Consider the following 25535-nt stretch of genomic DNA (forward strand, 5'->3'; position numbering starts at 1 on the left):
CGAAACGGGCGAGTTTTCTCTCCATTTTCGGCCACGGTGAGTTCATGCTCTCCTACGGTTCGTTTTTGATGTTTTCCCTCCAATCTTTCATGTTTTAACAAGCTTTATGTTGATTTGAAGAGATTTGAGCAAAAAGAGCAAGTTTGGAAGCTTGGAGACCAAAGAGTGGATTTCTCCCTACCTCCAAGCTAGGATCGTCTTTCCTCTCGATCTTCAAGAGGTAAGCTTAGATCCAACCTTTCTCGCATGTTTTAAACTAGTTTTATGATGATCTATGGGGTAGAAATGTATATATAGGTTATTGTTATGTTTATGGGTTTATGTATGTTTATAAACAATGTGGGTTGTTTGATGTGTTGTAGTTGGGGTTTAGGATAGTTTGAAGTCCCTAGGAGCTTGTATGCTTGTGTATGCATGTTGTAGAATAGGAAAATGCATGATTGAATGTGTTAGGAGGCGTTTATGCGTGTTGAGCTGAGTTTCTGCCCTTTTGGGAGAAACCAGGTTCGGCAGCCGAAGGTTCTTTCAACCGTCGAACCTGCCTGTGGTAGCATAAATCGGCTGTCGAACCCTGCCCCCAAAAGATGACTTTCGGCCGCCGAAGGTGCCGCCGAACATGCATGAGTTTCCTCTCTGAAGGGAACCTTCGGCCGCCGAAAGTGCTGCCGAAGGTGCATGACTTTCGGCTCTGGAGGGCCTTTCGGCCGCCGAACCTGCCGCCGAAAGTGCCCTGTTCAGCTCTCCTTTGCATGATTTTCTTGATTGTTTTAAGATGTTTTGGGGGGGTTTTTGGGGAGTATTTTAGAGTCATGATCATAGATGTTTGGTCCCTCATTTGAGTCCACCTGTGTAGGTTCGGACCCGAGGAACCGAGGACCCCAGCAGTGAGATAGCTGCTTTCGAGTCTTGTCAGAGCTAGCCAGAGGTGAGTGTAATAACTCTCTATGTTTTCAAAGTAAATAATGAACGTTTTAGCATGATTCACGCATCATGAATGCCATGAGATATATTAGGGTACTTGCATTAGTATTCACGAATATGTCGCATTGCACATTATGTTGTTGGTGTGGATGAATGTTGAATGATCCATTAGCCCTTATATGGTATGATATGATAGACTATGGAAGTCCGGGTGAGCCTGCACTACGCTCCCGGCATGAATGGATATGTATGTTATGCTATGGAAGTCCATATGTGCCTGCACTACGCCCCTAGCATGATTAGACTGTATGGAGGGCTAAGTGGTGACAAGTTCATCCTTGATGTGAAACGATTGTGTTGTGATGCATTCCATGATATCATATGTTTTAAATACTATGTTTTATTATTCTGCTCACTGGGCTCTAGTAGCTCACCCCTCTCCCTTAACCCCCAGGTTTGTAGGTACAGGGTAGACCAGGAGGTCGGCAAGAGTAATGAAGTCATGGTCATGTAATAGCTAGTGTGGACATGATAAATGGTGATATGTTATGTTAAGTACAATCATGTAAAAGTATAGCATAGAAATGTAATGTAATGATGTCTATTGAGGTTATGGTTGTGCTTGACCCTAGTATATTGTTATCCCGTTGAATACATGATTTTTTTAATGCTTATGTAACCAAACTCAATACATGTTATGTCACCCCATTGGGGCAATGTGAGACTCCAAAGAGGAGTTAATGTTTATGACTATGTGTATGTTTAGTGCATGCACAGGTTGAGTTTGGTGAATGAATAAAAGAATGAATGAAAGAATGAATGAATGTGAGGAAAAGTCCAAAATGTTTATGTATGTGTTGATCATGTATGGGATTAAACAGGTTCACAGGATGAATGTTAGGCTTGCTACGGGTCCCGGCGGCCTTATGCCGACCTGGATCCTAGCGCCGGTAGCGGTCCGGATTTTCGGGTCGTTACATAAAACATCATTAAAACGTTTCATTAAAAAGACCATGTACTAGCAAGGGATTAACAACATACTAGGGTCAAGCACAACTCTAAACCTTCATAAACATCAATACATTACATTACTGTACTTATACTTTACATTACATCATTTTCATGTCCACATCTACCTATTACATATAACATGACTTCTTATTCTTGCTGACCTCCTGATTCTATCCCGTACCTGCAACCTGGGGGATTAAGGGAATGGGGTGAGCTACTAGAGCCCAGTGAACAGAATAATAAAATATTATATTAAAAGTTCATGCTTTCATGAAATGCATCACATCACAAACAAATCACATTAAGGATGAACTTGTCACCAATAGTCCTCTACATAATCCAATAGTGCCAGAACGTAGAATGGGTCCTGGTCTTTCCCTTACATAACATGTCATAACATTCCAATGTGCCAGGGACGTAGAATGGGTCTTCCTGGACTTTCTCTTACATAGTGCCAGGGACGTAGAATGGGTCTTCCTGGACTTCCATACCGTATCATTATCGAATCATACCATATCATTTCATACAAGGGCTAATGGATCATTTAATGTTCATCCACATCAACAACATAATATGCAATGCAACATATTCGTGAATTCTAATGCAACAACCTAATATATCTCATGGCAATCGTGATGCATGAACATGCTCAAATTTATTTATTTACTTTGTAATATAAAGAGTTATTCTACTCACCTTAGGCTGACTCTGAGGTAGCTAGCTCACTGCTGGGGTCCCTGGTTCCTTGGGTCCGAACCTACACAGGTAGACTCAAATGAGGGACCAACATACAAGAACATGACTCTAAAATACTCCCCAAAAACCCCTAAAACACCTTAAAACAATCATAGAAAACATGCAAAGGAAGGCTGAACAGGGCACTTTCGGCGGCAGGTTCGGCGGCCGAAAGTCCCTCCAGAGCCGAAAGTCATGCACTTTCGGCGGCCGAAAGTTCCTTCCAGAGACGAAACTCATGCATGTTCGGCGGCACCTTCGGCTGCCGAAACTCCCTTCCAGAGCTGAAAGTCCACTTTCGAGGGAGGGGTTCGGCAGCCAAAGGCTTGCCTCCACAGGCAGGTTCGGCGGCCGAAAGTCCCTTCGGCTGCCGAACCTGAGTTCTTCCAAAGTGGCAGAACTCAGCCATTCAATGCACATTTGCCTCCCAAACCATCCAACTCAAAACCAACACTTCCAAAACATGCATACATACTTCCATAAGCAAATAGGGGTTCCAAACTAACCTAAACCCCAAAACAAACACATCAAACATACATATACATCATACATTAACCATAAACTCAATATTAACCTAAACATGCATTTCTACCCCATAACCCTTCAAAACTTGCTTAAAACATACAAGGGAGGTAGGATCGAAGCTTACCTCTTGAAGATTTAGAGGAGAAACGATCCTAACTTGGAGATGGGAGAAATTTAGCTCCTTGGGTCTCCAAGCTCCAAAACTTGATCTTAGCTCCAAAACTCTTCAAAACCAAGTTAGAACTCGTTAAAACTTGAAAGATTTGAGGAAAATCAACAAAACCAACAATGGGAGAGCATGGACTCACCATTGGCCGAAAATAGGGGAGAAAGCTCGCCCGTTTCGGCCATGGGGGCCTTTTATAGGAGCTGGCCAGACCACCTTCGGAAGCCTAAAGTGCCTCCAAAACTCATGCAAGTTCGGCGGCCGAACCTGAACCACTTTCGGAAGCCTAACTTGCCCCCCTAAACTATCCCATGTTCGGCGGCCGAACCTGGAAATGCCTCCATGGTCTTTTTCATTCAAAACTCAATTTCTTTCCTACTTAAAATCATAAAATACATTAAAACATTTTATGAAAACATGATTTTACCCTTCTAGAGGTTTTCGACATCCGAGATTCCACCGGACGGTAGGAATTCCGATACCGGAGTCTAGCCGGGTATTACAGAATTGTTTTTGTGAGCTTTTAGCACTTACATCATCTTCAGAATTTTTAGCCTTGAGTATTTTCCACGATTGCTTCAATTCTTTACCGGGCTTTTTGCTCTGATTTTCATCTAAGTTTTTTAGTTTCATATATTATTTTTTGCTTTTTTTATTCCTGACTCTACGTCCAAGCTCTTAAACCTTTACATATTATTCCGGAATCTTTAAACCTGATTATTTTTATGCCCAAGCTATTTTGGCTCTTTGCATTATTTCAAGCTTTTAGCCCTGACTATTCTTATGCCTGAGTTTTTTTGTTCTTGCACTTCTTCCGAGCTTTCATAGCCCTGTATTTTTATGCCAAGCTCTTTTGGCTCTTCACATTATTTCAAGCTTTTAACGCTTAAGCGTCTTCTGGATTTTTGTTGCTTAGTGTAATACCCGGCTAGATTCTGGCATCGGAATCCCTACCTTCCGGCGGAATCTCCGTTGGAATATGGAATTTTGATGATGCCAGAGTCTTCTAGAGGGGTAAAATGTGATTTCTAAAATGATTTTTACTGATTTCATGGTTTTAAATGAAAAAGAAGTGAGTTTTGAAAATAAAAGACCAAAGAGGTTTTTGCCAGGTTCGGCCGCCGAAGGTGAAGTTCGGCCGCCGAACATGGGAAGGTTTCGGGAGTGCTTTTGGCCTCCGAAAGCTATGTTTGAACAAACCAGGTTCGGCCGCCGAACCTCAAGTTCGGCCGCCGAACATGGGGATGTTTCGCATGCACGTTAGGCCGCCGAAGGAGGTTTGGCTGGCCACCTATAAAAGCCCCTCAGACCGAAAATGGGCGAGTTTTCTCCCCATTCTCGAGCTCAGGTGTGTTCATGCCCTCCTTTGGTCATTTTCATGTTTTTCTTTATCTCCTTCATATTTTTATGAGTTCCATGGTTGTTTTGAAGAGTTTTCAAGCTTAGATCAAGTTTTGGGAGCTTGGAGACCCAAGGAGTAGTTTCCTCCCATCTCCAAGTTAGAGCTCGCACAAACCCTCGATCTTCAAGAGGTAAGTGTGGATCTATGCTTTCTTTTACGTTTCATGAAGTTTTAAGTGAGTTTTAAGAGGTTTTGATGGTTGAGTATGGGGTAGATATGCATGTTAGGGTTCATGTGGGTTTTATGCCCAATGTATGATAATGTATGTTCTTGTGATGTTTGTGTTGGGGTTTAGGACTGTTTTCAAGCCCCTTGAGCTTATGGGAGAGAGTATGCATGATTGGGAGAGAGTATGTGAGGTTTGGTTTGTTTTGGTGGTTTTGGCCTATGTGGGTCATAAACTATCTATGTATGCTTTAGATGTTGTTTTTGGGAGTTTAAGCTTGTTTGAGCTCCTTTGTGCATGGTTAAGGATGTATGCATGTGTTTGAGAAGTTGGGTGCTTGTTTTGGGGTGTATGGAAGGTTTGGGAGGCTTGAAATGCACAAAGGCTGAGTTCTGGATGAACTCAGGTTCGGCCGCCGAAGGTGGTTTCGGCCGCCTAACCTGCCTGAGGATGCAGAGATTGGCCGCCTAACCTTGCCCCCGAAAGTTGAGTTTTGGCTTGAAAGCAGACTTTCGACCGCCGAAGGTAATGTTCGGCCGCCGAAAGTGCCTGACTTTCGTCTCTGGAGAGAGGGTTCGGCCGCCGAAGGTGCCACCGAACCTGCCTGACTTTCGTCTCTGTCTGGAACTTTCGGCCGCCGAAGGTGCCGCCGAAAGTGCCATGTCCAGCCTTTTATTGAGTGTTTTCTATGCATGTTTAAGTGATGCTTTAGGGGGTTTTTGGGTAGTTGTTTATGAGTTGTTTAGAGTATGTTTGGCACCTCACTGGAGTCCACCTGTGTAGGATCGGACCCGAGGAACCGAGGTATTTAGCAGTGTTAGCTGCTTCAGAGTTAGTCCAGAGCTAGCCAGAGGTGAGTGGAACTAACCCTTATGTTTTAAATCAAATGTTTTCAGCATGTTCAAGCATGTTCATGCATCATGAATACCATGTTATGCAATAGGTTGTTTGCATTAGAATTCACGAATGTGATGCATTGCATAATACGATGACAATGATGTGGATGGATACTGGATGATCCTCTAGCCCTCAGTATGTTATGACATGATATGGAATAATATGATATGACACGTATGATATGATATGAGATGAGGAGTCCAGGCGTGGCCGTATCGCCCCTGGCATAGAGTATATGGAGTCCAGGTGTGGCCGTATCGCCCCTGGCATAGAGTATATGGAGTCCAGGCGTGGCCGTATCGCCCCTGGCATAGAGTATTGTTGACTTGTTATGGTACGAGATTGATATGTAGAGGGCTATTGGTGACAGATTCATCCTTGAAGTGATATATTTGTGATGTGACGCATTCCATGATAGCATACGTTAAAATGAACTGTTTTCTTTTATGGTTTCTGCTCACTGGGCTTTTTAGCTCACCCCTCTCCCCTAACCCCAGGTTTGCAGGGTCAGAGATAGTCAGGAGATCAGCAGGTTACGTCCATGGACATGTTTATGTAATAGAATAGTAGTGGACATGATGTAATGTAAAGTTATGTAAGGATGTAAAAGAGTTATATTGTAATATGACATTATGTTATATGTTCAGAGTTATAGTATTGTGCTTGGCCCGAGTTGGATAATCCCTTTGTACATGAGTTTTATTTTATGTTATTACATGTGATGGACCGAGTTTGACATAGGGTATGCTGACCCTAAGGGTTCTATGAGTTCAGTCATAGTGCATACACAGGTCAAACTGGTAAAAGGTAAAGTTTTAAATGTTTTATGGAAATGTTGGCTTATGTTTGGGATTATACCAGCTGTACAGGATGCATAGTAGGCTTGCTACGGGTCCCGGCGGCCTTATGCCGATCTGGATCCTAGCGCCGGTAGCGGTCCGGATTTTCGGGTCGTTGCACTTAGATTTTTATCCGAGCACTTTTGCTTTTTATATTCTCCAAGCTCTTTAGTCCCAATTTTGTTTAAGCTTTTTAGGCTTTTTGTTTTAGTCCAGGCTCACAGCCCTGAGTTTTTATTTCCAGGATCTTCTACTCTTAATGTGCTTATGAGCATTTTTGCTATTTTATTTTTACTAAGCTCTTAGCCTTGACTTCGGTTCCGGGCTATTAGCCTTGATTTCGTTTCCGAGCTCTTAGCTCTGATTTTGCTTTCAAGCTCTTAGATTTGATTTCACTTTCGAGCTTTTTTGCCCTTAGCGTGCTTCTGAGCTTTCGCTCTTTCATCTTTCTAGGAACTTAGCCCTGATTGTGCTTCCGAGCTCTTAGCCTTGATTTCGCTTCTGGACTCTTTTACTCTTAACGTGCTTTCGAGCATTTTTGCTCTTTTATTTATGCGGAGCTCTTAGCCCTGACTTTGATTCTGAGCTATTAGCCTTGATTTCATTTCTGAGCTCTTAGCTCTGATTTCGCTTTCGGGCTCTTTTGCCCTTAGTGTGTTTCTGAGCTTTCGCTCTTTCATCTTTCTCAGCACTTAGCCCTAATTGTGCTTCGGACTCTTAGCCCTGATTTCACTTCCAGGCTCTTTTGCCCTTAGCGTGTTTTTGAGCTTTTGCTCTTTCATTTTTTTAGGCACTTAGCCCTGATTGTGCTTCCAGGCTCTTTTGCCCTTAGCGTGTTTCTAAGCTTTCGCTCTTTCATTTTTTTGGGCACTTAGCCCTGATTGTGCTTCCGGTCTTTTAGTCCTGATTTCACTTTCGGGCTCTTTTTCCTTTAGCGTGCTTTTGAGCTTTCATTCTTTTATTTTTTTGGGCATTTAACTCTGATTGTGCTTTTGGCCTCTTAGCCTTTATTTCGCTTTCGGGCTCTTTTGCCCTTAACGTGTTTTTAAACTTTCGCTCTTTCATCTTTTTTGACACTTAGCCCTGATTGCGCTTCCGGTCTCTTTTGCCCTTAGAGTGTTTCCAAGCTTTTTCTCTTTCATTTTTCTGGGCACTTAGCTCTGACTTCATTCCCGAGCATTAGCCCTAATTTTTATTCGAGCATTTTTACTCTTATATCTTCTGGGCTCTTTTGCCCTTAGTTCGCTTTCGAGCATTTTGCTCTTGCGCATCTCCTAGGCTCTTTTATCCTGATATTTTCCATTTATGGGCTTTTAGCCCTGATTTTTAGTTTTGAGCTCTTTAGCTTTTTAATTAACTTCCAGGCATCTTTAGCAAGGACTCAGACTCGCGGCCTTATTGGCGATCTCTGAAATTCAGGCTTGTGGCTTTACTGGCGATTTTAAAGATTCAGGTTCATGGCCTTACTAGTGATTTTCGATTCAGACTTGTGGCCTTATTAGTGATTTTGAGATTCAGGCTTGTGGTCTTACTGGTGATTTCAAATATTCAGGCTCTAGCCTTACTAGCGATTTTCGAAATTCAGGTTCATGGCCTTACTAGCGATTCCAAAGATTCAGGCTCGTGGCCTTACTGGCGATTTTCGAGATTCAGGCTCATGGCTTACTAGCGATTTCAAAGATTTAGGCTAGTGGTCTTACTAATGATTTTCGATATTCAAGCTCGTGATCTTACTGGCAATTTCAAAAATTCAGACTTTTGGCCTTACTGGCGATTTCAAAGATTCAAACTTTTAGCCTTACTGACGATTTCAAAGATTCAGACTCGTGGCCTTACTGGCGATTTTAGGCTTATTAGCCTTTCTTTTACTTTCGAAATTTATCTGCAAAATAATAACTTATACTATGCATATATATATATAGCGAGAACACGCGCTATTAATTGAGCCATATTTGTCAATGAACATTGAGTGTATAGTGTACTTAGCTTTATCTTGTCCTTTTGGCTTTTTAGCTTTGACCAGCTCCTTGGTTTGTTGGTAGATTTTCGGGCTTTTTTAGTCCTGGGTTTGTTCCTTAGCATTTTTGCCTTGGGTGATTTTCAAGCTCTTGGCCTCGATTCTTTAGTCTTTCTCTTGCTTTTGAATTTTTTTGAAAAATAAAAATTTGCACAAAGTGTATGTAACGAAAATACCCGTTATTAATTTGAATAGTAAGATATTTTAGATTCATGGTTTGACTAACTACAATCATTAATTATGTGCAACTATATCATTTCATATGATTCAAAAGAATATAATGAGTATTCTCATGCATAAATTACTTCACACTTTTCAAATTATAATACAGTATGCTTTAAACAAATAATCTTTTTCTCAATGGATTTATGTTAAAATGAATCATAGATGGGAGCTTTTAAGCTTCTTTAGTGTACTTATCATATTAGGGTTCACATACACAAGACTTTTATCTAAAATTATAATTTTTTTGACTAGTTCATAATAACAAAAATAGTCTGAGTTAAGGAAAGTAACTGTACAAATTGAGTAATTCGTGCACGTCACTCCTTTTCTATGGTTGCTCTTCCTTCTCACCTCAGCGTCTTTTTCTATTTGATTTTTCATCGTGTGGCTTTTAGATGTAACTGGTAATTCCTTAGTCTTTTCACCCTATCTCTTTCTTTCCATCTTTCTTGTTATTTGACTATTAGTTTTTCTTGGTTTGCCATGTGGATCTCAATAGGTTTGGTTTGGAAACTCCAGCGACATGATAGTCTCCTTCGTGTTCCTATAGATGGTGCCACTTGATGAAGCAAGATCTATAAGGGTGTCTAGATGTGAACACCTGGCAGCTATTCGATCCAATGGGTTGACTGTTGATCCAAAATTGATTCCGTTGGGCCCCTCCATACTTGATCTTGAGAGAGAGGTTCTGTAAGATAGAAAAGATGGTCAGAGGTCCACCGGGGATGTACGGTGAAGTCCCTCCGACGCTCAATCTCGATCCTTAATATAAAGAGGAAATAAAAGTAAATGAAATAGTAAAATATCTTCAAAAAGTCTCTAGAGGGCATTTATTTTGAGGATTCTTCTATGAGTATACGAGAGGGAGATTAACTCCTTTTGGGCCTTAATTCCTAGAGAAGAGAGAGTCTCTATCCGATGGGGTTCCTCAGTTGATGTATTAAAGAGAGAGACCTTATTTTTAGATAACTTTTTTATTTTAAGGAGAGTCAATCTGCTAGAGCTTGAGAGAGGAGAGAGTTTTCTTTTTCTGATCCAGCCTCTCCCTAGGCGAGGTGGGTTTTTGGGATATTTATATTCTGATTTTCTACTTTATGTCACATCAGATTGGATAGAGGCGTGGTACGACAGGTATGTCAGGAGACTGCCAGATGACTGATCAATACTGAGCCATTGAGCCTATACCCTTTGCAGGTGCATTAGATAGCTGGGTAGCCTTTCTGCACGCATATTTAGTACTACGGAGTGGACTAGAGGGGCCGACTATCGGATGGAGGTCGGTTGACTTGCTTTGGTTTTACCAAGTTGTGCCCGGTCTGCACGACCTTCATTGGGGTTGATGGTCTTTATATTTATTTCTAATGTGTGGTATGAGCATTGAAGAGGTCGCCCTGCTTGTTCTAGGTATTGCGGAGGTCAGGGGTGCTAATGGTTTGATCTTCAGTCTCTTATAAATCGGTCTTTCTTTGGTTCAGTTAGAACAAATAGACAGATTAATTTATCTCTTTCAAATCACATGTATACGTGTCACGATCTTAACGGTTATTGCTTTTTATATGTTATCAAATGGGAAGACAAAATAAACTCCCATCATATATCTTTCTTCAAGCGCCATCTACACAAAGAAAACCTATGGAGTATTAGATCTCCTTGGCTCTAACCAACGAAAATAATATTTGAGGGGGTACTGAGGTAGAACTCTTGGCTTCTCATGGCTTCTCACTCTCGTATGCCTAATGAGCGTTTCAATTATTGATGAAGTAATGCTGACCTTTGAATACCATTACTGAATATACAAGCCTCATTCATTTGGTAAAAATGTAGATTCTTTAAATTTTAATGTATCTTCAACAATGAAAAATTTCCAGATTGTCCAAAACATCTCTCTTCATTTGAATTTATCTAAAATACAACACAAAGCAAAAGTATAGAAAACACAAAAACCTTACTTTTCAACATCTTAACAATTTACTGTACTCTCATTCCTGCTTGTTTAAATTGTGGATTTGGTTTGTAGATTTACAAATTGCATCACACTTTATTATATAATTTAAAACAAAAAAAATAAGAATAAATCTCATTCTAAAATTTCTTTCCTCTCTTGCTTTTCTCCACTTTAAATTTTTATTAACCTATTTAATATTATTATTTAAAATAATATAAATATTAAATTTAAATATATTTATTATAAAAAATAATCTGAATTGAAATCATAATAATTTATAAACCATAGAATTACTTTTAACATCTAAAAATTTATTATTCAGTATGAATAAAATGAGTGTTCAAATATATAGTAAATATTAAATATTCAAAATAATTAAATAACTTTTTAAATATGTTTTTTCTTCTTATTTTACTTCTATTTGCTCAGTGAATAAAATAAAAAAAGGAAAAAGTTGCCAGAAAAAGGACAAAGAAAGGTATTGGGTAGTGTTTGTTTTTTGTTTCTTTCTTTCTTTCCATGGGAAAAGGAAGTGAATGCTTCTTTTTCATAAAAATAATTGCGTTTTGGATGCCTTCGTCAGGAAGTAGTCTGCATGTTGGCGTCCCTATCTATGGAAAAACTATTTGAATGGGTTGGGTTTATCCACTCATTTGATCTTTTTGCAACGTAAAGTTTGTAGGTAAAATTGAAAAGGAAGGAGTGACCCCCCTTTTCGTATGGAGTAATTATACAGTGATTTTTTTTTTTTAAAAAAACACAATTATACAGTGAATATGATATTATATCATCATAAAATATACATATAAGTAAATATGAAATTATTTATTAGTTACTAACTTTATAATACAGTCAATTCATGATTAACTTCCTACTTCATAAATGATTTATTTTATAAAAAATAAATTTAAATTAGATTATAAAATTATGTAAGGTTGTAATTTCTTTTTAAATAAAATTTGTATAAGTGGAAAATAATTGGATTTTGTCATGACATATAAGAAAATTAATTGGAAAAAAAAATCAATTGAATAGAATATTCTTTGAAATACATACAAATAAAAAAGAAATCACCATTCATGATAGTATTTATTACTTTGGAACATCGAATAATATTTTAAGAAATCCAAATAATTTGGGAGAATTTTTATTTTGGATAAAAACCATTTAATTTAAGTGATATTTTTATTATTATCAAAATTAAAATACCATCAATATTAAAATGTTAATAGACTTTTTAAAAACTGAAAGATTATCTAATAAATTTTTCAAAATCAAAATATTTAATAGTTAAAATTAATGAAATAATTAACCAATAAATCTTTTAAATCTTCATAATATTTTAATATATTTTTTAAAATAAAATTACTATCCAGTGAATAGTAGTAATTTTTTTTAAAAAAAAAAAAAAAAAAAAAGGCACAAGTCTCGGAACTCATAAAGTTGTGGATCAATCATGGTGCAGGTAATCGACAAATTACAAATAAAAGAATATTCCATTTCGTGAAGAAAAGTGTGGATCTACAAGCATGGTGGTTCCCATCGTAAAATCCCCAGGCACACCAAATTGACCATGAAAATAACACACAAGACTTGCATGCACATATAAATTTGTGCCTTCACATCAAGCAATATGCTATTCTAACCATCACCAATTTCTCTGTTTCTTCGAATGACTTGTATGAAAATCAAACGAGTCTACGATGGTTTTCACTTTCCTTCTCAACAGTATTGCCATGTTATTTGCTGGATATTCACAAGCCATGGTTTGCTTTAAGAACGCTACACAAACCTTTTGCAGGCAAAAATGAGGCTTTTGCTTTTTTGATTAGAAGCAACTTCATGTATCATGGTAAAGTTTGGTTGGCAAGACCCATAGACTCTGCAACTTCTCTAGCTGAAATGTTATCCACTTGTTCCTTCACATTGCAAAATAAAATTTTAAAAATTAAAAAATAATAATAATAACATCAATGCGATACCAAGAGTTCTCAATTTCAGAGTCTGGAGGGAGAAAAAAAACTCCCATCTAAATAAAGCAACATAATTTTCTAGACAAGGCAGATTGTTTGGAATAGTAACATAAAATCAAAATTTGAATCATGGCTAAAATATCCATACCTGAAGGCGATGCAATAAATACATCAAGAATAGGTGTACAAACACCTGCATTTGATTTCTCATGGTCATCATACAATTCAAAACATCTAATGATCCTTACAATACAATATATCCTCCTCTTACCATATAGAACAGAAAGATGAGTCGAGCTGTTGGATAACGCCACAAGAATCTTGTGGCTCTGGCAGCCCCGGAATCCAATATCTTTGCTGCCTTCTGCAACTGCATTGTTGCTGCTGCCATATGACGGTGATGCACAGGAAGAGGCCTGCAAATGTTACCACATATGAAAGTTTCATACATTTAATGAAAATTTCCTGCCTCTGAGAAAGCTAAAGTGAAAACCCAGAAACTAGCACAACTTATATCAATGTACATAATAAAGTGCATCTACTTAGTCAGAAAGAAGTGAAAAAACATACTCAAGTGCCTTCATTTCGGCATCTTCCTCCCAAGATGAGGATGCACGGCGGGAAACTTTAGACCTTTCTGCTTCAACCTGTTCAATAACAATGGTAAGATATACAAAGTAAAGATATTCTGGTTACATGTCATACAAAGAAGTAGACCAAGTCAGTGCTATTTATAAAGCAGCATTAAATACTTAAGGACAGACCTGTGCTTCTTGAAGCCGCTTTACCTCCTTCTCCAACTGAAACTCTGCTGCAGCTTTTTCACTAGCCATGGCTTCTAACTGTGTTTGCTTATAGTACTGCATCATGGATGTTTAAAAATAACATGAGAAACAGGCATAAATCATTGTTAAAAAAAAACCTCAGTAAATGATAAATTATTCCACATTATTATTACCAACAAATCAGTTAACTCTCGGTAGCGCTTTTCCAGCTCCATGTGCTCCTGTAGAATGCAGCTATGACAAATAAGATCCAGGTGGAGTACATAATCAGTGCAGCTATAGTATGCAATTATTTATAATAAAAATAAATGGTATACAATGTCAACACTTCTGTAGGATTTATGATGCAAGCCAATCAAAGAATACATGAATATTCATGTTCTACAATAGAACTAATCATCTGCCATGTGACGGTTGTGTCATATCCAAAGAAAAATATTCTTCCATAAAAGAATATTTCCACATCATAAAGTTTATTTCCTTTTAACCAATCTTCTTCTGACAGAGGCTAATTTCTCCAAATACAGAAGATGTATAAAGAGATCAATTTAAGACTGCAATAAAACTAGCAAATAACAGAATATTTGGTACTTCTACCTCGTCAGATGGCTACTAGCATTTAAGGCTGGTACTTAAATCATGATCACACATTTGTTGATTGAAATAAATGAATGAATAAATAAAGGTTGGATTTCCTAATCTAAGAAGCTGTGCAGGTTACCTGACGTGAATAATGTTCAGCATCCCTCTTCATGGCTGCCATTTCAACCCTCATTTTTTGCAATTCAGCCTGCAATCAAACAAATATATCATAGGCACAAAAATAAATTGTCAACTGCTTAACTTACGATGATTAGGAAGACAGGCTCATTCATCAAAATTTATATGAAATTAGATATGATCTGACAGCATTTTGCCAATGGAGATGATAATGACAACACTTAAAGCAAAGAACAAAAGAACCTTGCCTCCATAGAAGAAAGCTTGCCCTCAGCATCTCTCTGACCTTGACGTGCACGCTCCACTTCTTCCTGCCAAGCCTGCATCTTCACATTTTACAGTTTATATTCATTATGTGGACACAGTGACAGATAAAGATGTGGCATAATTCCTATGTAATGCTATAAGACATGACAGAATTAACAAATTTTATAAAGTTTCAAAATTAGCGGGAAAGATATTTAATTTTTAACTTGAGATACCTCTTTGACATAAAAAAAAGCCAATCACAATATGGTGTACCTCATGATAAAAGAAAAGCTACAGATGTAAAACAGAAATGCATACATCAGAACAATATTAGTTAAAAACTTATGCATGCCATAAATGGAGAATGTCATCTTTTTATAAAATATTATACCTATCAGTAAAATTACTTCACTGAAAGGCCAATTAAAAGTGTGCCAAAAATAGTTGTCTGAAAATATGGTCTGAGATTGAGCAGCTTGGATTTGAAATGGTACCTGAATCACTTGATTTGCCTCTTCTGAGGACTTCTTTTGTCCACGACGAGCGCGAGCTTCCATATCTTGCAACTCTTGATTTAATGATGCACACTCAAACTGATTGCATATAGTGGTAAGTATCAGTGATTATACATCAGTTTTTCATTAAAAAAAAGAAAAGAAAAGAAAAGAAAAAAGAGTTAGCACTGTCTATATTCACCTCAAGCAGTGCCACTTTCTGCTCAAGTTCTGCTGCCTTTGTTGTTCTCTCATCAGCAATTCTCTGAAAATGGAGGCAAATAACAACATTGAGTACTCAGTAGAAATAATAGACATGAAGTTTATAAAATTCCTACTTATTCTCTAGATAAGGAACATCCCTCATAATTAGGTCATTAAAAATAATGTATTGATGATCAAGCAAAAGTCTAGCATTATATGTATGTATATATGTAGATTGTAGAGAGAGAAAGAAAGATGAAAAATAGTAGTTACTCATATATATGATCAGTCCTCACATAGTCACATTACATAGTAACTCAGATAAGGACTTTGTTACTTGAGGTAGTTGATAATCTTCCTTGGTTGAAATTGCATTACCTGGACCCTAGCAAGGGCTGTGGAAGACTCAACAGCTCTATGCTCCAAATCGACTTCCCTTTCCATAGCTGCCTATTTTACCAAATGGAGATTATCAGCAGAAAAGGCAACAGGAAGTAAATAAATATTTTAGATGATTGAGTTGATGTAGCAAACCATTTTGGTAGCATTATGTGCTGCACGTTCTTCTTCAGCTCTTCGCTCAACAGAGGCTAGCTCCTCCCTAAGTGCCTGATAAAGATATATTTCATAATATGATAATGATATTTCATAATATGAGAATCAACAATAAAAAGAGAACCTTTTAATTATTTGCCAAGAAAAAAATGACAGAATATAAATGCGAGGAAGAACCAACCAGTTTACCTGCATCATCCTTGTCTCTGTTAGTTCTCTGTTTCTCATAATAGACTCCATATTTGCCTGAAAAGCAACCAAAGTGTTACAAAGCCTTCGATTAAGACTAATATAATAAAGAAAAAATGCAATCCCCTGGAAGGAAGAATGATATTCAAGTATGATGAAATATCAAATGTGTATATCAAAACTAAAAGAAACAGAACAAGTTAACTGACATGTTTGCTGTCATCTATAAAGCTAGAGTATCTAATTGTTGGCAAGAGGAAGACGGCAGAAGGAACTATAGCTCAGAAGTAAAAAGATATTGTCAGCAGCAGGTTATATTTACACGAGATAGTGGAATGGCTTGAAAGATGGATTGAAGCTTATTCTTTTCACATTAAAAACAGCTTAATATTTCTATTTGAGCCTACTCCGGGGGTGGCAAAGAGTTGATGGTTGACTAAAGAAAGTCATAATACAACAGATCGGACAAGACACTGCTCAAGGCAAGGGAGCAAATAATGCATCATTATCCTGAAGATAAAAAGTGGAACGAACCTGCAATGAAGCCAGATTTCCTTCAGACGAAGCTGCTTGTTTCTTGAGTGCATCCATAGAATTGACAAGGCTCTCAATTTCAGAATTTTTTGCAGCCAAAGCCTCTAACATATTTGACTCTACCCTGGTCACCTCACTTTTAGATATAGACAAATCTTGTTGTAGCTGCTTTATACGAGCCTCGTATGATTTGCTCAACTCTCTCTGTCAAGGCAGTATCCCAAATATTAAAGACAACTGCTTTAATAGCATAACGTCAGGCGCAAATATGCACAAGCTTGAATATCCTCACTATATAAGGATTGATAACAGGACAAAGGTTTATCATCTCACCTCAGCAATGAGAAGTTCCTCCAGCTGTGCATTTTCAGATTTGTATTCTTGAAGGCGAGTTGACAGTCCAGCACAAACCTGAACATTGATAGCAGGGAAGTTAACAAGGCAGAAAAGAAAAGGGCCAGAAACTGCTTCAAAGGGAAAAGTCGTGCTGGGTTCAAGTAGAGTAACCTATCTGGTCCAAGATAATATTTTATGTAAACACTTCTTTGAACTGATCTCATGACTGACTTAGTTGAAGGAAGGTGCGTAATCCAAAAGACTAGAATATCTTGTACTTTGTTTTAACCAAACAGGCCATTTCATGTCAAATCTGCAGGTTAGGACTTAGAATATGTGTCATAGGGCCTTTTAAAGAGGGAGTGAGGACTGACACTAGATAGTGGATTAAAATTAAACAAACATGTGGCTGACCAAAGAGGTGGTATGCCAATAAAACTAACCATGGTCTAGTGAAAAAAGGACGCATTAACAGCTGCAGCTTACCCGTGCTAACCTTGCCTCTTTTGACTGGCCAGTGGAAATTGCTGTCTTAAGGAGTCCTTGAGCCTGAAAACCAACTAAGGCAACTAATCAGAAAAACTTAGATACCAAATGCTTAAGATTACTATATCCACGAGCAATTGTAGTACATGATCCCCATACTAGACAATTTACCTCATCAAGTTGTTCCTGTACTTTCATAGGTGAAGTATCAGCTTTATACTGATGCTGCTGGTTCAGTTGATCAACCAGAGGTTCAGCGCTAAGATCAGCATCTTTCAGTGAAGTTTCACCATTAACAGGAGGATCAGTAATTGCTGACTGAGATCTTTCTTGGTCAGTATTTGAAGAAACATCAGCATCCCTTAGCTTGATCTCAGCATCAATTGGATGGTCTTGACGGTCTTCATCCAAAACCTCTATTTCTTTGGCAGGTAATGGGGAAGGAGGACATTCTACAGGAACATCAGAAGCCTTCTCATTGACAGTGTCACCATTTGAAGCTGATGTTGTAACATCTGCATCAACAGCAGTTACAGGAACTTTATCATGGTCAGCATCATCTTTAACAACTTCATTTGATGGTCTCTCTGATGATGTAATGCTAGAGACATCTTTGCCAATATTCTGTTGCTGTTCAGCGACTGTTTGCGGCATCAACTTGCTAGAGGGGGCTGCATCATTTTCAACCAAAAGAGTAACTCTATCTTTATCAGACAATACATCTAATTTTGAAGTTTCTGTACTAGTCAATTCCCCTGTAGTGGCACTTGCTTGAGAGGGTATATTTGTGGATAGCCTCTTCTGTGCCTGCAAACAATCAATTTGTAATTTAAATAATCCGAGGGCTTTGTATAACAAGAACATATTTCTTTGAAATTAACACATGCTAAAGGTACAGGTAGGTATACAGGCACATACCTTTGTCTTAGGCTTTGCCCTCTTAGGTTGAGATCCTTGCCCATTAGAAGCTTTAAAAAAATGGAAAAAAGAAAGAGAGACACAATGGTAAGTAACAGATATCATCACTTATAAAACAGTTACTAGTAACTGCTTTTCCAAGGAATGTTACAATGCTGTCAATACCGGACATAAATGTCACAACTAAGTTTCTTTATATTAGCAATTCAAGCTGGACAGAACAATTGCTGAAAGATAACAATAGAATAGCTAAAGTACTTGGTCAATACTCAACTGCATTTTAGGTATCCAAGAAACATTCTAATCATGTATGGCTAAAAGGAACTGAAAAGGCCAAATATAATATTATTGCTAGAACGGTTCAGTTTAATAGAACTTTAGCTGCAAGTAAGACTGATCTAAAAATTTAAAATCACACCTATCAATGCTAATTTGTAAGAATTTGAAGTTGGCGGAATGAAATTTCTCACCAAGCCACTACCAGACATGAAACAATGAAGTTAATAGCCTCTATGGCTGAATGATGACAGCACAAGTGCACTAATCATATCTAATATTCTCAAGAGATTGACAATCAATTGACAAAAGCCAGTATACAGTATCAGGTGATGCAACCATCCAAATATCAGATCAAATGTTTAATATTAAGAAAAACCTAAGGGATGGATGAACAATAGCAGATCCATACCTGGCAACTGAGAATCAGAATGCTCGTCTGCCAACTCACTGACAACCAACTTTGCCCTTCGATCTACAACTTCAAACAAATCTGACAAGAACAGCAATGGACATAATACCTTTTAAATCAATGGATAAAAGGGGGGAAATGATCAGTATTTTCATATGAGTAGCAATTGCTTATCAATATAATATATGATCTTGGTTAGACAAGTAACGGGACTTGCAATATCACATTGAAAGCATGGGATTTCGATGTGGGTTTAAGTGTAATTGGGCTCTCCCACCTCAATAGCTAGCTTTTGGGGTGTGGTCCTCCAAAGTCCATAACACAAGACAACTCATTCCAAAATTTGACTACTGACATGCTTAAAATAAGAAATTTAAGAAAAATGCTGGTCAGTAGATGCAGATATAGATTCTCAGAATTTATGATAAAAATTTGGCCAATATAAACCTCAAGGATGTTACCTTCAGTTCACCTCTTTCAAGCAATCACTTGGTAACAGTTGTACATTACTTCAAGATTAAAAACTAAGAACCCATTAAAAAAAAAAATCATGAATTTCTTCTTCTCCAACTAAGCATTCAAACGCATCTCAAAAACAAGTCCGAGTAAACCCAATCCCAATCGGTATTCCCACATTCTAGCTTAAATCCGTCTCCTATAGCGCTAGTCGAAGTCCAAGCGATGTGCAAGTTTGAAGACAAGTCACACAGTAAATATCACAGCCATATTACATTTCAACACCAAACCACATCACCGAAATTCTCGCCAATAGAAACTCTAGCTTAGACCTCCAAACGCAAGCACATGAAGGAATGCTCGAGGAAATAAAATTGAAAGAAAACAACAAATTGAAGTCTATGAGATCCAAACCTTCTGCGGCTTTAAGCCACGAAGCCATTGATAAAAAAAAATCTCCAATAAAATGAAAGCCCTAAATTTGGATCGATGGAGCTTCCATGCACTGATGAGCGTTCTTATTAGCGATTCGGACAAGTTTTGGATTAGCTGGTGCAAGATGGAATTGAAATAGTGGAAAATTGAAGAAATGCAATGGTTTCGGTGCGAGAATTGTTAAAAAATGAAGAGTAGTTAGCTAAGAACCATAGGATTTGCGTATATCATAAGGCATCAGATCAGCAGCAGTAGAATTGAAGAAATGGAGTTGCGTTCTGGTGCTGGCGGGACAGTAGTCCATAAGCCGAAGGCCACTCAAGGGGCGGAGATCCAAATGTCGAATTGGATCAGGTCCAATTCAGGGAGAGCATTTGTTTCTGGATCGGCACTTGGGGCAACAAGAGGTCCTTGTCATTAACGGGCTATGAAGATCCATCGGTAAATGGACGAAAAAGCCCATATCACGCTGCCCATTGATCTTATGAACACAGATTTTTCAGCCCATGATCGCCGGAAAAGGCCGGAGGTCGTATGTGCGTGTAAACGAAGCCTTTGGACTTTGTTTGGGAGATAGTGCTACATTATTAGAGGAATCTGAATTAGTGGAAATTATGGGTAGGTTCCACGTTGCAGCTTTGCAGTAATAAGATATGCACAAACGTGAACCACTAGCTATTTGGGGAAACACTGGTCCACATCCAATCATGCAGCCTCTCCTTCCTGCATAATTTTGGCCTGACTTCACTTTATAAATGACTCAATATATAAATCCATAAAATTTATTTATTTATAAATAAAACTCGCATAAAAATAAATAAAACTCATGTATTTATAAAAATATATAAATATTTATTTTTGGGCTGCTCTTTAAATATAACTTTGAAGGTGGTGAACAGTGAAGTAAGCTGGAAGTGGAGCCTGAAGTAAAGGGTATGAATATGATAATACATGTAGCTTTATTTTTTGTTGTTTTGCCTCCAATAAAGCTCTAAAAGTAAAATCCATTAACCCCACAAACCTAAAACTTGTGGATTTATTTATGTGATTAGAAAAGCAATGCCCAAAATTTATGTGGCTCGTGTTATGGAGTATTGCTTATCCACCTAAGTTCATACACATCTGCAAAAGTGCAAAGTCACCCCCCAATTAACAAAATTAATAAATTAATTAGTAAGATTTGAGATGGATATCAAATTTTACTATCATGAGATATTATATGTATATGAAAATTAAGGCCTTGCAATTTTAGAATATGAAAGGAAGTAAGAGAAGTATGAATTTGCATTAATGGCTGATAGGGTTTTTGGGAGAAATGCATTGATCAATAATGGCTTTAGCATTTCTCAAGAGTGCATGAGCCATGGAGTACAACAATCACAATCCATCACCTACTGATCTTTATAAAAGTCACTTTCTTCATTTTTATTTTTCTTGAAATATTTCTTTAGAAAAAACCCCATTTATTAGTTATTGCTCTTTCCACCTGCAAATTCTAAAACCGACAACTGCTTGTGCTTAGCAGCCTAGAGAGAGAAGGGAGGGAGAGAGAAAAAAATTTGTCACCACCAAATTTGCTATTTTCAGAATCTTAATTTTATTTATTAATAATTTATTTTGGTAAATATATATTTCAGAATCAAACTGCTATAGGCAAAAAAATGAAAAGGTTAGACAAATGATTTTGGTCTGATAAACTTATAATAACAATCTCGAACTTAATTATACTATGAAAAAGTTAAGAGCTCATATAGCGATTTGAATTGATAAATCAAATTGAATTAATCAATTTCGATTAACGGTTTAATTAATTGGAATATTTGATTCAATTTGATTAATATTTTTTAATTTATTTAATTTTTAATTTAATTTAATTTAAATATGTTAAATAATCGATAAATCACATAATCAATTTTATATATATTTTTATTATATAAAATATTAATTTTATACATACTTTTAAATTTTACATTAATTTATATAATTTTTTTAAATATTATCATTATATATTCAGACAATATTTATTAATAAATTTATGTAAAATATTTATTAAATTATTTTATTAAAATTAAAATTAAAAAATTAAAAAAAATTATAAATTTTGATTTGAAATAACTGAATTTGGTTCGATTATATTTTTTTAATTAATTTTTTTAATTTTTAATATTTTTATAATTTAATTTCTAATTTTTTCAATTTAATTCAAAATTAAACCCACCGATTCCGCGGAGGCGCGGACCTAAAGAAAGTTGGGCAATAATTAATTTAGGGAAGATATTTAATTGCAGAAGCTACCTTTTGAGTTTTTCATCAAAACAATAACAATTCCATCCAATAGAACAGCTTGTACAAAAGCAGACCTTTAGAATGTCAGACACAATGCCAGTCAACTCGCCTAAGTATTGGTCCTTCAATTTAGAGGAGAAAGTGGTAGTTCCACTCTTGTAGGTCCATCCCACATCAAATGATTAATAAAGAAAAATAAATTTAATTTTAATATTTTCAATTAAATTAAATTACATTAATTATAAGAAAATAGCCTTAGTTTAACCTCATTATATTTTTTTTTCATTTTAAACATCATTTATTTTACGAAAAATATTTTTATATTTATAAATTTTAAAAAAATTAATTAATAAAAATAAATAATGAAAAATATATTTTTAAACTATTTTCCATTAAAATATTTTTTAAAGTATAATATAATAAATTGAAGTTGTTGTATGCATTATTTATTATTTCAACTAGATATGGGTGGCAGAGGTTTCCTTTGACAGCTTCAAATAAATAATTTGAAGGACATATTTTGTCCCTTACACTTAGATTTTTCTTTTTCTTTTCTTACTATATATTATTCTATTGCTTCTCTCACCCTATATTAATAAATTATTAATTTTATATAATATTTTAACAATTCAGCTATTGAAATTGTTTAAAATTATAATAAAACTTTAATAATTTAATAATAAATTTTAATTGTTTATAAAATACAATAAATTGATAAAAAATAAATAATTATTCACGTAATTATTAACTTTTTATAAAAATAATTGCTATTTCGTTAGAATATATTTATATAGTTATTCAATTTTAATTGGCCTGACAATCCTTTACAACAGTCAATATTTCTCCTCAACCATGCCAATAGAAACACCACAGCTAAATTCCACATGATACATTACTGGACAAACACGTCGAAAGCAACCCTAAAAAGCAAACGAAGATAAATCCAAAGCTCCCGTTCACCAACTTGCAAGCCAAACGACCACATTAAAACTCTGAAAATTGCCGTTGTCCTACCATGCAACCAGTAGAAGTAGACATTTACCAGCTTTTCATTAAAATAACGGATTAATATCATGTTTATATCAACTTTTTATTTTTTTATATTATTCAATTTATTTTCTTCAAGGTTTACATTAGAAAAAGAAAATGAAAGATAGTAAAAAAAAAAAAAAAACATTAAATGGTAAAGAAAAGTGATTATCACAACTAAATGCCGGAAAATAGCTGATCTCATCGACCAGAGAGTACAAGCAGCACAATTTCACCTAATCCTCTCAAGTGTTTTAGCCAGCGGATAAGCTATTTGCATACAAAAAAATGTCGCACGATTTCATCAAATATCTTGACAAATAGCTTCAGATAAATCTTGATCATAGGTGAAGGTGTCCCAACTTGCCTTAGAGCATGCATGAATTTTTTTTTTCCCGGGCGCCGGAGAGCAAGCAATCTTAGCCAGAAATTTGAAAAGGGCAGCAAAAATAACATCTTCATTATCATCTACCCCACATGCCATGATAAGGTGACTCAAAAGCAGCACTATTTTTTTGCAACTTCAAGTCCTTATAGAACTTCTTAATGAATTCCTCAGCTGCCTTGTCCACCTGACTGTCTCCCTCATCCTTTAACGGAAATGGCGAGTCAGTTATTCTTAGTTGTCTCACCATTGGGCTCTTTCCAAACCCTGGCAACACCATCGGTGAAGCCTCCACCACTTCATTATTTAACATCTCAAGCATCTTCTGCACGGCAGCTACGGTGGTGACGTCTTCGTATTTGTAAGATTTGGCTAAATGAAAGTGATGATGCTTGCGCTTGTGGGCATGAAAAGGGTTAAAAGTAGCTGGGCTGTTGCTGCAGCTGAACTCGTATTCTCGTGGGGAGATGAAGGAAAGGGAATCATTGGAACGGCAACTGAAGGAGGAGTTATGGTGGTGGTACATGAGATTGCCGATGGCCTTTCCTGCAAGCTTATTTCCCCGTTTGAACATCAAATGTAGATCCACCATTAATCTGCTCTTTGATATTCCTTTTCTTATCATGAAGAAGACTACACGTACTATATGCCATAGCTTCTTGCCTACTTCTTGTGTGCTCGGCTGCATCTCCATGAAACTTCCTTCTTCTTTCTTCTTCTCTGTTTGGAAAGAGAGAGAGAGAGAGAGAGAGAGAGAGGGAGAGAGAGAGAGAGAGAGAGGAGAGGAGGATGCTTTGGTTTGGGAGTGAGGGAGAGGGAAGAGGTATTTAAAGGGAAGAAAATTACTGCTAATAAAATGGGATTGGAAAATAAATGAAGAAAAATAATGGGGATTTTGGGGAACGACAAAATTTTCGTTGGGCCAAATTAGAAAAGGGAAAGACAATATTGGAACAAAAAGCAAATAAAGCAAGCACTCTAAACAAGGGTGTCTGTGCTAAAGTGAAATGTGATGTACTTTCCACGCGCTGCATATGGATGAGAATTTGGCGTTTTCAATCAAATAGAGAAAACAGTGGTCGGAAATTCATTTTAGTTTTGATATTTTTGTTTGTTTATACTTTCTACCTCCAAACTTCTTGTAATTACGACATTATTTACTACAAAGACCATTTTAAGCGCTTTACTATAAATATTACTTCGATTCAAATTTTTCTCTTTTAAAATAGAGATTGATGTTTTAATTTTTATATATATAATAAATATTCATCGAAAATATTTTATAAAATTAAGTGAAAGTAAGGGACATCATGCAATTAGGGGTGTGTTGTCTTAGCTAAATCTTTCAATTTGTTGTATTAACTAGGTTGTCGGGTCGCTGCTTAATTTGATTAAACTTGTTTGAGCTTTGTCGGGCCTAAGATTCATTTTGCTGTCTTAAAATTAAATAATATAGAGATAATATGACTGATTTAATTTCTCATAATAAAAATAAATATTTTAAAATTAATAGATAGAGAGACTCAAATACAAAATTTTCAATAAAATAAAAAATATTACAGGGTTTACAAGGTAATTTAAGAATTATTAGTAGCCTTTTAATTTTAGGAATTGATTATCTAATCACGGGAACAGATATATACTACTGCAGCTTCCCTGGTTGTGCTTGAACCTTGATGATGGAGAATGACAAGTGCGTTGAGTTCACACAAACGGAGAGGCGCGTGAACATAGTTTGTTCCTCCTTACCTATCAATACAGTTGTCAGTCCAACAAGGTTGACAGGAATGAATAGCAGTAACTACTCAAGACACGTGGCGGACAAATTGAGGTAACAGATGAATCTGGAGCCGCATACGCTGGGGATGCAACTTCGTGAATTGTCATCTTGCCCATTCATTTTAAGAACTGATAGTGAGATTCCTCGTGCCGTATAAAGTCAGGAATTAGAAGAAAATCGCCGC

General features: G+C 36.6%; 2 protein-coding genes across 5 annotated transcripts; both read right to left on the minus strand.

Moving 5' to 3' along the window:
• Positions 1 to 12326: 12326 nt before the first annotated feature.
• LOC110603848 (golgin candidate 1) lies at positions 12327 to 20310 on the minus strand. Of its 4 annotated transcripts, none has more exons than XM_021741796.2 (20): positions 19851 to 20310; positions 18981 to 19061; positions 18293 to 18342; positions 17546 to 18181; positions 17375 to 17437; positions 16886 to 16963; positions 16553 to 16756; positions 16019 to 16075; positions 15809 to 15883; positions 15653 to 15724; positions 15273 to 15335; positions 15071 to 15169; positions 14576 to 14647; positions 14329 to 14397; positions 13781 to 13828; positions 13587 to 13682; positions 13393 to 13469; positions 13094 to 13238; positions 12971 to 13015; positions 12327 to 12768 (listed from the first exon to the last, which is right to left on the minus strand). In XM_021741796.2, the coding sequence occupies exons 1-20, from the start codon at positions 19876 to 19878 to the stop codon at positions 12697 to 12699; spliced, it is 2130 nt and encodes a 709-aa protein (XP_021597488.1). In that variant the 5' UTR covers positions 19879 to 20310; the 3' UTR covers positions 12327 to 12696. The 4 variants fall into 4 exon arrangements, with proteins under 4 accessions (XP_021597488.1, XP_021597487.1, XP_043807883.1 ...); XM_021741795.2 differs by having other exon boundaries at positions 14576 to 14653; positions 19851 to 20298; XM_043951948.1 differs by lacking the exon at positions 19851 to 20310 and adding an exon at positions 19442 to 19844 and having other exon boundaries at positions 14576 to 14653.
• A 3028-nt stretch (positions 20311 to 23338) lies between these two features.
• Positions 23339 to 24377, minus strand: LOC110603094. Its single transcript, XM_021740772.2, has one exon. The coding sequence runs from the start codon at positions 24263 to 24265 to the stop codon at positions 23651 to 23653; it is 615 nt and encodes a 204-aa protein (XP_021596464.1). The 5' UTR covers positions 24266 to 24377; the 3' UTR covers positions 23339 to 23650.
• Between the last annotated feature and the right edge of the window lie 1158 nt (positions 24378 to 25535).

The sequence above is a fragment of the Manihot esculenta genome, chromosome 16 (assembly GCF_001659605.2).
Source record: "Manihot esculenta cultivar AM560-2 chromosome 16, M.esculenta_v8, whole genome shotgun sequence".
NCBI classification, from domain to species: Eukaryota; Viridiplantae; Streptophyta; class Magnoliopsida; order Malpighiales; family Euphorbiaceae; genus Manihot; species Manihot esculenta.